This window comes from Podarcis raffonei, chromosome 13 (genome assembly GCF_027172205.1).
Source record: "Podarcis raffonei isolate rPodRaf1 chromosome 13, rPodRaf1.pri, whole genome shotgun sequence".
Lineage (NCBI taxonomy): Eukaryota > Metazoa > Chordata > Lepidosauria > Squamata > Lacertidae > Podarcis > Podarcis raffonei.
In genome coordinates, this window is record NC_070614.1 from 50,259,069 (window position 1) to 50,274,481 (window position 15,413).

At 47.4% G+C, this 15,413-nt stretch overlaps 1 protein-coding gene across 6 annotated transcripts in view; it reads right to left on the bottom strand.

Moving 5' to 3' along the window:
* The window catches only part of RABGGTA (Rab geranylgeranyltransferase subunit alpha), a 36,242-nt gene extending 26,266 nt beyond the window's left edge, over nt 1–9,976 (bottom strand). The window contains exons 1-5 of one of the 6 annotated variants that reach the window (XM_053362802.1): nt 9,851–9,976; nt 6,936–6,995; nt 5,303–5,413; nt 2,271–2,392; nt 1,190–1,377 (exon numbers count right to left, since the gene is read on the bottom strand). In XM_053362802.1, the coding sequence (XP_053218777.1) occupies nt 1,190–1,377; nt 2,271–2,392; nt 5,303–5,413; nt 6,936–6,938 (424 nt within the window). In that variant the 5' untranslated portion in view covers nt 6,939–6,995; nt 9,851–9,976. The other 5 variants (XM_053362804.1, XM_053362805.1, XM_053362806.1 and 2 more) reach the window with 5 other exon arrangements.
* Nucleotides 9,977–15,413: the final 5,437 nt, after the last annotated feature.

Genomic DNA, 15,413 nt, shown 5'->3' on the forward strand with positions numbered 1-15,413 from the left:
AGGAACACACTTCAAAACGACCTTGACAGATTAGAGAACTGGGCCAAAACAAACAAGATGAATTTTAACAGGGAGAAATGTAAAGTATTGCACTTGGGCAAAAAAAATGAGAGGCACAAATACAAGATGGGTGACACCTGGCTTGAGAGCAGTGCATGTGAAAAGGATCTAGGAGTCTTGGTTGACCACAAACTTGACATGAGCCAACAGTGTGACGCGGCAGCTAAAAAAGCCAATGCAATTCTGGGCTGCATCAATAGGAGTATAGCATCTAGATCAAGGGAAGTAATAGTGCCACTGTATTCTGCTCTGGTCAGACCTCACCTGGAGTACTGTGTCCAGTTCTGGGCACCACAGTTCAAGAAGGACACTGACAAACTGGAACGTGTCCAGAGGAGGGCAACCAAAATGGTCAAAGGCCTGGAAACGATGCCTTATGAGGAACGGCTAAGGGAGCTGGGCATGTTTAGCCTGGAGAAGAGGAGGTTAAGGGGTGATATGATAGCCATGTTCAAATATATAAAAGGATGTCACATAGAGGAGGGAGAAAGGTTGTTTTCTGCTGCTCCAGAGAAGCGGACACGGAGCAATGGATCCAAATTACAAGAAAGAAGATTCCACCTAAACATTAGGAAGAACTTCCTGACAGTAAGAGCTGTTCGACAGTGGAATTTGCTGCCAAGGAGTGTGGTGGTGTCTCCTTCTTTGGAGGTCTTTAAGCAGAGGCTTGACAACCATATGTCAGGAGTGCTCTGATGGTGTTTCCTGCTTGGCAGGGGGTTGGACTCGATGGCCCTTGTGGTCTCTTCCAACTCTATGATTCTATGATAATTAATAGAGAAATTAAGAAATGTAGATTAAGTGATAAAGACGGAAAAATCTTCAGATGCGGTTGATGGAAGTCCAAAATATTGTATAAGAAAGTATGTAATATGACTTCTGGAAATTATTTGTAAAAACTAATAAAAAATATTATAAAAAGAAAGAAAGCTACGAGCTAAATCGCACCTTAAACTTAGTTATAATGGAAGCCATTGGATAAGAAAGGGCGTTGAGGGTGAATAATGGCTCTGTTTGGGGGACAAAAAGTATTAAGAGTTACTCGCAATGCAAAATCTCAACTAAAGCACCCATGGCAGATATATGGCGTTAGGAACGGAATGAGGTGAGGAGGAAGGAAAAGGCCTACAGTTGCGTTCGTCGCTCTCCAGGAACTTGCTGCACAGCTCCAGCTCGCGGGCCCAATCCGGCTCCGGAATGTGCTCCATCACCCAGCAGCGGTGGCGCCACGTCCCGTAGGATTTGGGGTTGACCCGCAGGCAGGATTCAAGGAAGGACAGCTCAGCCTTGCAGAGGGCTTGCATCTCCTCTGGGGTCCTGGCACACAGGAGATAATAAATAACAACAACAGCAACAATAATAATTTATCTATACCCTGCCCATCTGGCTGGGTTTCCCCAGCCACTCTGGTTGGCTCCCAACAGAATACAGTCATACCTCGGGTTAAGTTGCTTCAGGTTGAGCGTTTTCGGGTTGCGCTCCGCGGTGACCCGGAAGTAACGGCATGCATTACTTCCAGGTTTCGCCGCTCGCGCATGCGCAGACGCACAAAATGACGTCACGCGCATGCGCAGAAGAAGCGAATCACGAGCTGTGCACGCGCAGACGCAGGTTGCGTTTGCTTCAGGATGCGAACGGGGCTCCGGAACGGATCCCGTTCGCATCCAGAGGTACCACTGTAATAAAAACACCATAAAACATCAAACATTAAAAACGTCCCTAAACAGGGCTGCCTTCAGATGTCTTCTAAAAGTCAGATAGTTGTTTATCTCCTTGACATCTGATGGGAGGGCGTTCCACAGGACGGGAGCCACCACCAAGAAGGCCCTGTGCCTGGTTCCCTGTAACCTCGCTTCTCAGCCACTAGAAGGTCCTCGGACCTCAGTGTCCGGGCTGAACGATGGGGGTTGAGACGCTCCTTCAGGTATACTGGGCCATTTAGGGCTTTCAAGGTCAGCACCAACACTTTGAATTGTGCTCAGAAATGTCCTGGGAGCCAATCTAGGTCTTTTAGGACCGGTGTTATGTGGTCTCGGCGGCTGCTCCCAGTCACCAGTCTAGCTGCTGCATTCTGGATTAATGAGGAGTGTGTAGTCACACCTGCTTACAAAGCTCCTGTCGCCCTATTTCACCCCCTCCTCTCTCTCTCTCTCTCTCTCTCTCTCTCTCTCTCTCTCTCTCTCTCGCCCTGCTACTCCGACTCCACTCACTCTTCCTGCAGGTGAAGGAAGATCTCCCGGCGGAAGTTCCAGAGGGTGGCAAAGTCTGGGTTGGCGCCCAGGATCTGGCTGGTCAACTCCAAGGCTTCCTTGTCCAGCTGCCCCAATTTCCTCTGAAGGAGAAGAGAGAACACACACGTGTGCTTGTCAAAGCTGGAGTCCAACAATGGGAAAAGGATTCTTTATTGGAGCCAATTTGATTCCTTCCCCCTCTTTCTTTTTTCTTTTTCCTTTCTCCTCCTGGGATGAGGCTGCATTTTAATATTTTAATGTTTCAATATTTTAATGTATTTTAATCTTGTTTTTAAGTTGCATTCATTCAACTTGTTTTTACTATTGCTTGTTAGCCGCCCTGAGTCTGGCCTTGGCTGGGGAGGGCGGGGTACAAATAATAATAATAATAATAATTATTATTATTATTATTATTATTATTTAGTGTCATTCGCCCAAATTCAGCAGCTGCCTTCTATGCCAACTTTTAACCGCCGGCTTGTGGAGGCAACGCTCCGCTTTGCAAAGGCAAACCTCGCACCAGACGTGCAACAGTATGTGAAGGAGCGTCGAGCCTGCTTTCCCTGACCTTTTGTCTTCTTGGCTAGAAAACAGGGTTTTCCCCCCTGACCTTTGGTCCTTTCACAATTTGTTTGTTAGACATATCGCTTGGCTGGGGGGACGCAAACCTAATCAAGTGTCGGGGGGAACATCTGAGGGATACACCTGCTGACACGTGCATTTGCTAATGCTGGAAGTGTGCTTAGATGGAAATACGTTGGTTTCACTACTGTTTCCAATTGTTGACTTCAGCCAATAAAAGGAGCCTTAGCAGAGCTAGCCGGCAGCTTGCTTGGAGAATGCTTGCCAGCGTGCTTCTGCACAGCTCACCTGCATCCAACCTCCTGTCCTCTCCGTTATTTCTACACCGGCTGAAAACTTTTCTATTCTGCCCGGCCTATGCAGGTGATTAAGAATATCACCCTTCGATTCGGGGTCTTTTCCTGTGGCGTTTCCTTTCTATTTCTCTCTCTCTTTTATTTACAGTGGTACCTCGGGTTACGTACGCTTCAGGTTACAGCCTCCGCTAACCCAGAAATATTACCTCGGGTTAAAAACTTTGCTTCAGGGTGAGAACAGAAATTGTGCTCCGGCGGCAGCAGTAGGCCCCATTAGCTAAAGTGGTGCTTCAGGTTAAGAACAGTTTCAGGTTAAGAATGGACCTCCACAATGAATTACAGTGGTACCTCGGGTTAAGTACTTAATTCGTTCCGGAGGTCCATACTTAACCTGAAACTGTTCTTAACCAGAAGCACTACTTTAGCTAATGGGGCCTCCTGCTGCCGCCGCGCCGCCAGAACACAATTTCTGTTCTCATCCTGAAGCAAAGTTCTTAACCTGAAGCACCATTTCTGGGTTAGCGGAGTCTGTAAGCTGAAGCGTATGTAACCTGAAGCATATGTAACCTGAGGTACCACTGTAAGTACTTAACCCGAGGTACCACTGTATTTTATTGAGATTAGCTTATTTTATCTTACTTTTATCTTACTCCTGCAGCCAATCGGAAGCCGCGCCTTGGTTTTTGAACGGTTTCAGGAGTCGAACGGACTCCCTGAACGGATTAAGTTCGAGAACCAAGGTGCTACCTGTATTCCATAAGGGTGAATTGATGTTTGTTTATAGCCCCCTGCAATGCAGGAATCGCAACTAAAGCATCCATGGCTGTTGGCCATCCAAGCTCTGCTTAAAAACCTCCACCTGAAGGTCTGCCACCTTCCACTGTTCAACAGCTCTTACCCTCAGAAAATTTTTCTTTTGTTTAGTCAAAATCCCCTTTCTTGTCATTTTAATCCATTGATTCAAGTCTTACCCTCCAGAGCAGGAGAAGACAAGCTTGCTCCATCCTCCAGGTGATAAAACCCCTGAGATGGCGACCATATCTTCTCTCAGTCTCCTCTTTTCCAGGCTAAACATACCCAACTCCCTCAACCGTTCCTCATCAGGCTTGGTTTCCAGACCCTCCAACATCTTGGTTGCCCTCCTGCGGGGCTGCCTTTGTGGAATTGATCCATGACAGGGTGAGCGGCAAGAGTCTTGATAGCACAAGGATGGAAGAATGAAGGAACCCCGACGAAAGAGCAGTGGCAAGAGAAATGGATGAATTATGCAGAACTGGCCAAAGTGACTTACAAATTGTGAGACAAGGACAACTGTGACTTTAAGGAGGAACAGGAACTTTTTACAAACTACAGTGGTACCTCGGGTTACATGCACTTCAGGTTACATATGCTTCAGGTTACACACTCCGCTAACCTAGAAATAGTGCTTCAGGTTAAGAACTTTGCTTCAGGTTAAGAACAGTTTCAGGTTAAGTACGGACCTCCGGAACGAATTAAGTACTTAACCCGAGGTACCACTGTATCTAAAAAGACAACAAAATGAACTGGACTCCTTGGCAGGTTCTGAATAAACCAAATTTATTGGGTGAGAGCATGATGGATAGATATGTAAGGATATGTACCATTTTATAGCATGCAGAGAAAATATGTGAAGAGAAATCAGGGAGAGGAGCGGAGAGAAGCCCTTGGTGGGAGGGAGGAAGGGAGGGGGGGAAACAGTGTCACACCTTGGGTTAAGGTTCAGGTTGAGCATTTTCAGGTTGTGTCCCACGGCAACCCGGAAGTACCAGAAAGGATTACTTCCAGGTTTTGCCGCTGGCGCACGTGCAGATGCTCAAAATGATGTCACGCGCATGCGCAGAAGCGGCAAATCGTGACCCACGCAAACGCGGGGGTTGCGTTCTGCTCAGGTTGCGAATGGGGCTCTGAAACGGATCCCGTTCGCAACCAGAGGTACCACTGTATATGGTTTGATAATTCGTTATGTGGAAATGGATCAATAAAAAAAAAATATTTAAGATCCATGACAGGGCGAAGGCTGCTTTTGTTTGAGAAGGACGGAGAATGGAGAGAAGAAGGTCTTTGGACCTGCCTCGCCTTCTCTGCCCCTACGACTCTGCCCATCCCTTTTACCTTCTCAAAGATGGCTTTTGTGGCCGTCACGTACTGGCGCAGCTTCTTCTCCCGCTCAATGCGCTTGGCTTCGGCCTGCTCCTCCGTCGTCTTAACCTTCAGCCTGCCATGCTGTTGAGAAAACAGGAACCCATCTTTCAGCGAGGCAGTTCCTACATTCGGCAACTCCCTGGCCATTGACATTTAAGTTAGGCGCCTCTCCTATGCTCTTTTTGGAGCCTGCTAAAGTTTTTCTTCTGCTCAGCTGACATGTAGCTTTCAGTTCTATTATGTATTTTGGATCTCTTGGTTTTGTTTACATTTTAATATTTTTTTTAAAAAAAGAAAAAGCTTGCTTTTAACTTTGGACTTTTCTCAACAAATTTCTGCTCTTTGTGAACAGAATCTCTTATTTACACTGAAGCAACCTCCATATTCTGTTAAATAAATAAGCACAGTAAATAATGTGATAGGAATTTTATGGTCTTAGATATATGGTAATGTTCATAAGTGTACCAACCAAGCACATACATAGATCAGCACAGGAAGACCGACCTGGAACCATTTTGATTCCTAAACTGAGCAAATGTTTTCTCTGCAAGGTCAAACTGGAAAAGCCTCCCCATTGTCTTTTCCTTCACAAATCCTGTCTTAAGGGTATATCTGGTGTTTGAATTGGGTGTGAGCCTGTGACCTGGCCCAGGAACTAAGTATTTATCACTACAAAAGACTGGCCAGGCTCCCCAGGCAATCCAATCAAGTAACCTGCCACACAATATTCAAATTTCTGTTTTAGACCACCTTTTCTGTGATGTAGGTGTGATGTATCTGAGGGGTGGTCTTAGGTTACACCCCTTCGGTGATGTACGTACGATGTTTCTGGGGGTGGTCTTGATCTACAGGGTGGCAATTTCAAAAGTCTTTATAAGGCCTTGCACGCCATTTTTTCTGCGTCTTTCCTCTCTCCTGCAAGTGAGGGGAGCACCCTGTTGCAACAGATCAATAAAGGCCAAGCCTACAGGCTGCTGTTTTGCTCCAAGTTATCCTGGTTGGTGTCTTTGTTTTTGTCCAAGGGAGCCCTTGGATTTTTCCGTTAACAATAATAAACATAGAATCATAGAATAATAGAGTTGGAAGAGACCACAAGGGCCATCGAGTCCAACCCCCTGCCAAGCAGGAAACACCATCAGAGCACTCCTGACATATGGTTGTCAAGCCTCTGCTTAAAGACCTCCAAAGAAGGAGACTCCACCACACTCCTTGGCAGCAAATTCCACTGTCAAACAGCTCTTACTGTCAGGAAGTTCTTCCTAATGTTTAGGTGGAATCTTCTTTCTTGTAGTTTGGATCCATTGCTCCGTGTCCGCTTCTCTGGAGCAGCAGAAAACAACCTTTCTCCCTCCTCTATGTGACATCCTTTTATATATTTGAACATGGCTATCATATCACCCCTTAACCTCCTCTTCTCCAGGCTAAACATGTCCAGCTCCCTTAGCTGTTCCTCATAAGGCATCGTTTCCAGGCCTTTGACCATTTTGGTTGCCCTCCTCTGGACACGTTCCAGTTTGTCAAACAAAATAACAACAGACTATAGAAAATGCCTGGGAGGGATCACAGAAAGAACAACCCCCACCAACCTCTGACGGCTACTCACCATTTTGACTGCACAGCAAAAATGACTCCAACAGGCAAAATGAGGAGTTAATTATGTATCCTGGGGGAAAACAAATGAAGGTAAGACAGGACAGTGATGGAGCCGACCTTCAGGTGCCATTTCTTTTTCTCTTTATTACAATTTGAAGCCCCACTCTTCTATTTTGGAATGAGTTGATTTTAGAATGTGTTTCAATTAATTGATTGTGGTTTTATGTAAATTGTGTTACTTTTATTGTTAGCCGCTCTGAGCCCAGCTTCGGCTGGGGAGGGCGGGATATAAATAAAATATTCTTCTTCTTCTTCCAATGAGCTTAAGGTACGCTTGATTCTCAATGCCACCCCATCTCTTTCCACCCTGTGAGGCAGGTTAGGCTAAGAGCGACTGGAGGCCCAAGGGTGCCCCGTAAGCTTCATAGCTGAGCAGGAATTTAAACCTGGCCCTTCCCAGTCCTGGACCAACACCCCTAACCACTGCACCACCACTTATAGTCCCGGGACTCGCTCCTGTCCTTTTAAGTGTGCGACCCATAGCTGTCAGCTTACAGATTTGAAAATAAGGGACCAGCAGCCTCGAAAATAAGGGATCAGCAGCCAAAATAAGGGATTTTCTGGACACAGGGATGTTCAGCTTCTGAGCCCCTCTGAGCCAAAGGCAGAAAGCCCAGCCAGCAGCCAAATGAAGCCTCATCAGTAAGGGACAGCAGCGGGACATGGTGCTGGGATAAGGGACTGTCCCGCCAAATAAGGGACACTTGACAGCTATGGTGCGACCACACAATGGCATCTTGCGTTTTCCTTACAACAGTCCTGCGAGGGAAGAGTAGCCAGGAATCACAGAACTGTAGAGTGCCCAGGGGTCAGCAAACTTTTTCAGCAGGGGGCCAGTCCACCGTCCCTCAGACCTTGTGGGGGGCCGGACTATATTTTGAAAAAAAAGTACAAACAAATTCCTATGCCCCACAAATAACCCAGAGATGCATTTTAAATAAAAGGACACATTCTACTCATGTAAAAACACCAGGAAGCCCCACAAATAACCCAAAGATGCATTTAATATATGACAAAACATTGCTAAAAAAAAAGATATGCTAATATGCCTAGATTAAAATGTGAAGTACTAGAGGGAAGAAAAATTAGTAAGGAAAGATAATAAGAAAATATAGATGATTTGAGAAGGTTGTAGAATGCAAAGATTATTGTAAATTGTATAGTGTGGAGGAAATTGAGTGGGGGCGGAGGGATGTGGGAGGAAGGAGAAAAGAATAATATGATGGATTGAGGAAATAGAAATGTAAATGTATGGGGGGATGGGGAGGAAATGGTGTTGGCTTTGGTACATCTGTATTTTAAAGTAATATGTGAAAACCAAGAAGAAAAAACAAAATTTAAAAATGATCTAGCCAAACCCCCTGCAATGCGATAATATGTAGCTGGGATTGAACATGCAACCTTATCAGCATCGCGCTCTAACAAAACGAAGAAAGCAGTTTTCCCATTATAGGAGGATGTGAGTATCCTTGTCGCCTGCAACTGATAAGAATGGCGCACACATTGGTTGGGAGAGCAGCCCCCTGTGGGAACTTTTGGCCAGCCCGTTGCCTTCCAGAGGTTTTGGACTAGAGCTCCCATCAGCCCCAGCCAGCAACACCTGGAGGGCACCTGGTTGGCGAAGGCTGCCTTGCAGTGTACCAAAGCCATCGCCGGCACCTACCACCTGTGGGCAAATACTGCGGCCACAACTACTGATGCTCCCCTGCCCAATGAGCTTTGCTTTGTGTGACGCTCCAAGCAGCGTCATGCAACGGGGGCTAGCTATGGTTCCAGTTGCCCACGATGCCCCGGGAATCATTCAGAGCATTATGGGAAACAATAAGGGCTGGGTAGGCTCAGTTGGGGACGTGGGTGGCGCTGTGGGTTAAACCACAGAGCCTAGGGCTTGCCGATCAGAAGGTTGGCGGTTCGAATCCCCGCGACAGGTTGAGCTCCCGTTGCTCGGTCCCTGCTCCTGCCAACCTAGCAGTTCGAAAGCACGTCAAAGTGCCAGTAGATAAATAGGTACTGCTCCGGCGGGAAGGTAAACGGCGTTTCCGTGCGCTGCTCTGGTTCACCAGAAGCGGCTTAGTTATGCTGGCCACATGACCCGGAAGCTGTACGCTGGCTCCCTCGGCCAATAAAGCCAGATGAGCGCCGCAACCCCAGAGTCGATCACGACTGGACCTAATGGTCAGAGGTCCCTTTACCTTTACCCTTTTAGGCTCAGTTACCCAGCAGGTGGTAGGAGGCGGCAATGCTTCTGAATACCAGTCGCTGGAGACAGCAGGAGGGGAAAGGGCTCTTGGGCTCAGGTCTCGCTTGTGGGTTTCCAAAGCCTGCTGGATCAGGCCAGCAGCCCACCTAGTCCAGCATCCTGTTCTGACAGCGGCCAACCAGCCTTCTCCTTCATGAATTTGTGGCAATCTGCTTTATGGCCATCCAAGTTGGCCATCAGTGCCTCAAGTGGCATGGAGTTCCACAGGCTAACTCTGCAGCGCGCTAGACCCCTTTGCCTGATTGGAAGCCCAAGGCAAAATGGCATCATTTCAACAGCATGGCAACCCCTTTTTCTGGGCTTCTGTGCACCTGCCACCCCTTCAGCTTTCACTCCTGGGTGTACAAATCACCCCTCTGCTTTCCTAAGCAATACACTGAAAATGCAGTTAAAGGCAAGCCAAAATCAAAACAAAACCACCAGCACTTTTGCTGCTCCTGCTCCCCACCCCTCGGCAGGGGTGAAAATGGTCTCTTCCGAGGAAACCTGGCCAAGCTCCCAAGGGGCGAGACCATCCCGAAAAGGCCCACGGGGGTGGGCAGGGTGGGTTTCAGGAAAAGGCGCCGCTGGGCTAATCCGAGAAGCCTCTAGGGGGCGATACCAACCCGGCACGGAGGAGAGGGGTGGATATGGAAGCGTCCCGGGCCGCGTGGTCTCGTCCGCAGCGACACAGCAAAGCAAGGCTCGGCACCAGAGGGCGAGTCCAACTGGGGCGGAGCGAGGAGGGCGGGGGTGTTGCGGTGTGTAAATAGAACGTACCATTGCCGCTCGAGGAGCATCGAGTTGAGTCCTCCTGAGCGCGGACGGAGCGTCTCTATTCTTAAAGGGGAAGCGCTCTCTCTCTCTCTCTCTCTCTCAAAGGGAGAGAGTGGGAAGATCTCTTGCGCAGGCAATTAAGAGTATACATCTTCCACGATGGTCTATTTTTTAAAAAATATTTTTTATTAAGGATTTTCTTGTTTTACAGAAGTGTAGTGCCTCGTATTTTGCCACGATGGTCTATTGATGTTTGTTTGCATTTTCTTTTTGCTTTTAATTTCTTTTTTACTTTTATGATGTTATTATTGGGTTTGTGTTTTTATATTGTTGTAAGCCTCTGTGATTAGTGATGTATGGAAGTGAGAGCTGGACCATCAAGAAGGCTGATCGCCGAAGAATTGATGCTTGTGAATTATGGTGCTGGAGGAGACTCTTGAGAGTCCCCTGGACTGCAAGAAGATCAAATCTCTCCATTCTGAAGGAAATCAGCCCTGAGTGCTCACTGGAAGGACAGATCCTGAAGCTGAGGCTCCAAGACTTTGCCACCTCATGAGAAGAGAAGACTCCCTGGAAAAGACCCTGATGCTGGGAAAGATGGAGGGCACAAGGAGAAGGGGATGACGGAGGACGAGATGGTTGGGCAGTGTTCTCGAAGCTACCAGCATGAGTTTGACCAAACTGTGGGAGGCAGTGGAAGACAGGAGGGCCTGGCGTGCTCTGGTCCAGGGGGTCACAAAGAGTTGGACATGACTAAACGACTAAACAACACCAAGCCTCTGTGATATGCAGTATTTTAATGATGCATCGGTATATATATTTTTAAAAATAAATAAATAAATATTTATAGGAATCAGAATTGTTTTATGTAGCTCCTAATAGCAGTTTAGAGAAGGGAGTCTCTGCCCCAGGCTGGTTGCAAGCAGAGGAGTAGCACTGAGGTTTTCCAAAGCAACTACTCTATTCCCAACTTAAAAATGGAAAGCGTGATGCTGATGGTCAACAAAAGAGGCTTAAAGACATTTTCAAGGCACTTCTTTTAAAAATGCAGTATAAACACGGATAATTGGGAAACACTGGCCTGCAAACGCTCCAATTGAACAGCCTTTACCAAAGGTGTTGTGGACTTTGAAGACACTCGAACTCAGGACACAAGGGAGAAACGTGCTAAGAGGAAGGCACGCTTGGCAAACCCTCACTGTGATCAACTCCTGCCCGGAAACCAATGTCCCCACTTTGGAAGGACATGTGGATCCAGAATTGGCCTTCACAGTCACGGACACACCATTAAGACCATATGCATGGAATGCAATCTTCTTGTTGTTTAGTCATTTAGTCGTGTCTGACTCTTCGTGACCCCCTGGACCAGAGCACGCCAGGCACTCCTGTCTTCCACTGGCTCCCGCAGTTTGGTCAAACTCATGCTGGTAGCTTCGAGAACACTGTCCAACCATCTCGTCCTCTGTTGTCCCCTTCTCCTTGTGCCCTCCATCTTTCCCAACATCAGGTTCTTTTCCAGGGAGTCTTCTCTTCTCATGAGGTGGCCAAAGTATTGGAGTCTCAGCTTCAGGATCTGTCCTTCCAGTGAGCACTCAGGGCTCATTTCCTTCGGAATGGAGAGGATAGATCTTCTTGCAGTCCATGGGACTCCCAAGAGTCTCCTCCAGCACCAGAATTCAAAAGCATCAATTCTTCGGCGATCAGCCTTCTTTAAGGTCCAGCTCTCACTTCCATACATCACCACTAGGAAAACCATAGCTTTAACTATATGGACCTTTGTTGGCAAGGTGATGTCTCTGCTTTTTAAGATGCTGTCTAGGTATGTCATTGCTTTTCTCCCATCTTATTGGGCTACAAATGATCGCTAAGGACGAAAGGAGTTACAGGGAACCAGGCAGAGGGCCTTCTCGGCAGTGGCACCCTCCCTGTGGAACGCCCTCCTGTCAGATGTCTGAGATAAAAGAATTACACAGATTTTAGAAAACATCTGAAGGCAGCCCTGTTCAGGGAAGTTTTTAATGTCTGACATTTTATTATTTTTTTATATTTTGCTGGAAGTCACCCAGAGTGGCTGGAGAAACCCAGCCATTTGGGCGGGGTGTAAACAATAAAATTATTGTAATTATTATTAGGGAGAATGTATGGGCAGGGGCTCCTGGGTTCTTTGCAGGCAAGTAGTTGGCTCCACAAGTTAGTCCTACCACTGAAATAAAGTTTTTGGATCACGCTCTGGTGAGAAATGGTTTAAAAGCGACAGGATCCTTTTCAGGTGTTTTCTGAAACCCAACAGTTCTCTGGAAAAGTATGAGTTTCTGTTGTCCCAGTTTTCACCTGAAATCTGCCCTCCCTGCTGTGACACAGCATGAGCGTGACATTGCCAAGGGTGAATAATTGTTCATAATTGCTGCTTTTAGTGGGTGGGTGCTGGTGTTAAGCTGACAGTAAAAATGCTGCAACAACTAAAAGAGACTCTATTTTAGGCATATTAAAAAAAGTTCCCCTTTCCTTGACCTCTTCAGAGAAGAAACCACAAGATACACCAAAATCCATGGCAAACCTACTTTACCCCTGCTTATTTTCCGGCCTCCTCTTAGATCATCATTATTCAGAGCTTAGCCTCAGAATAGCGTATCAGTGACAGAACTTGGTTTGGGAATATGTAATGTACTGAAAAATGCAATGCCTCTGAGCATGCACGGAGTAAATTTTGCAAGAGAATACTATTACTTCAAGTGTTTATATTCCACTTCTAATCAGAAAAGATTACAAAGCGGTTTATAAAGGAAATAAAATAAAATACAGTATATAAAACAATTACAAACTAAATACAGGCTAAAACTGACAACCCAGTAAAATGGGGATGGTACAAATAATAAAATTATCATCATCATCATTAAAACATCAAAATCCATAAAATTAGATTCTGTTTATTCAGTACATTTCCAGTCTCTCAATAGTCACACAAATATCACATCCATAAACTCATTCATACCTGAGTTAGCCTACATCTGTAAACATTGACCCAAGCTCACACTCTCAGACACATTTTCAGCAATTACCAGTTCCAGCCGTGAGGAGTCATACTTCACACTGCTTGGTTTTAGGAGAGATCAAGTCCCCAAGTTACATGGTCACACAGCATTATTTTTCAGAGCTGCTTCTTAATCACTGAAGAGCCTTGTGGCATCCAGAATCTTGCCACTATGGTCCTATAACATTTATCATCTGACTCTGCGTTCCTAGACCTAATTACGGTACATAACAGTAAGCCCCACAGAACTCAATGAGATGTTTTCAGGAGATGAGTATTTGGATTGTGCTGTGAATCTCTTTGGCCAGACATCGCTTGGTGACCGGATGAATAAAACCACTGCCATCCACGACCTGATTGTGGATGGAGGATTTGACCTGGCATGTGTGACGGAGACCTGGTTGGAGGAAGCAGATGGGCCTGTCCTTGCCGCTGCTTGCCCACCAGGTTTCTCTTAGAAACAGCAACCCAGGTCATGTGGGCGGGGAGGGGGGGTTGCAGTGATTTTTAGGAAGTCACTAGCTTGCACCAGGCGTCCTACTGGGAAGATCCAGTTTTCTGAGTGCATGTTCTGGAAGTTGGGCAATAGGGGCAGTACAGGATTCCTTTTGGTGTACCGACCTCCCCGCTGCACCAAGGATTCCTTGTCTGAGCTGCTTCAGGTCGTGGCGGATTTTCTCCTGGAGACACCTAGTTTGGTTGTCCTAGGGGATTTTAACATCCATGCCGACACGACCTTACAAGGGGCCGCTCGGGACTTCGTGGAAAGCATGGCCTCCATGGGGCTGTCCCTGAATAAGTTTGGCCCAACTCATAGTCATGGACATGCCTTAGACCTGGTGTTCACCTCTAGTGACGTGGGTGATCTGACACTAAGTAAAAGTGAAACAAAAGAAGTGCCATGGTCAGATCACTTCCTGGTGCAACTGGACTTCTCCGCGACCCTTCCCCTCTGCAGGGAGGTGGGACCAATTCGGATGGTCCGCCCCCGCCACTTAATGGATCCAGATGGTTTCCAGAGAGTGGTAGGGGATGCTTTATCCCATGTTGATGGCCTTTCAGCTGATTCCCTGGTGGCCCGCTGGAATGCGGAGTTAACCAGGGCTATCGACTGTCTGGCTCCGAAGCGCCCTCTCCGATTGCATGGAGCCCGGACAGCCCCGTGGTTTTCTTCGGAGCTGAGGGCGATGAAACAATCGCTGAGACGGCTAGAGCGTCGGTGGCAAAAAACTCACTCCGAATCTGACCGGACACAGGTTAGAGCTCAACTTCGAGCCTACCAAGTGGCGATAGCGACGGCGAAGAAGACTTTCTTCACCGCCTCTATTGCATCTGCAGAAAATAGTAGCAGGAGACTCTTTCAGGTGGTTCGCAATTTAACGGAACCACCTTTACCACCGGGGCCTTGTAAAGACCCCAAGATCTCCTGCAACGATTTTGCAAAGTTTTTTGCAGATAAAATCACTCATATTCGGAAGGAGCTAGACACCACCGTGGGAGCAGGGCTGGGGCGGGAGAGTGCTAGAGCTCTGTCTGGTCAAGTTGCATGGAATCAATTTCAATCCGTTACCCCCGAGGATGTGGACAGGCTGCTTGGACGCGTGAAACCAACCACCTGTCTCCTTGATCCTTGCCCATCCTGGCTAATAAAAGCAAGCCGGGAAGGGCTGGGCGATGGGCTCTGCGGGGTGGTGAATGCTTCCCTCTGTGAGGGAACATTCCCAGATCCGCTGAAAGAAGCGGTCATTAAACTGCTTCTTAAAAAACCATCTTTAGATCCGGCCAGTATGGCCAACTATCGCCCAGTCTCAAATCTTCCATTCTTGGGCAAGGTGATTGAGCGCGTGGTTGCTGAACAACTCCAGGCACGCCTGGAGGATGCGGACCATTTGGATCCCTTCCAATCAGGATTCAGGCCTCATCATGGGACTGAAACTGCCTTGGTCGCGCTGGTTGATGATCTCCGGCGAGCTAGGGACAAAGGTGAGAGTTGTTTCCTGGTTCTGCTGGATCTCTCAGCGGCCTTTGATACCATCGACCATAACATCCTTCTGGACCGTCTAGAGGGGCTGGGAGCTGGGGGCACTGTTATGCAGTGGTTCCGCTCCTTCCTCCTGGGCCGTGTTCAGAAAGTGGTGGTGGGGGATGAGTGTTCAGACCCCTGGGCCCTCACTTGTGGGGTGCCTCAGGGTTCTGTCCTCTCCCCCATGCTTTTTAACATCTATATGAAGCCACTGGGAGAGATCATCAGGGGGTTTGGACTGGGTGTCCATCAATATGCAGATGATACCCAGCTCTACCTCTCTTTCAAATCAGAACCAGTGAAGGCGGTGAAGGTCCTGTGTGAGTGCCTGGAGGCAGTTGGAGGATGGATGGCGGCT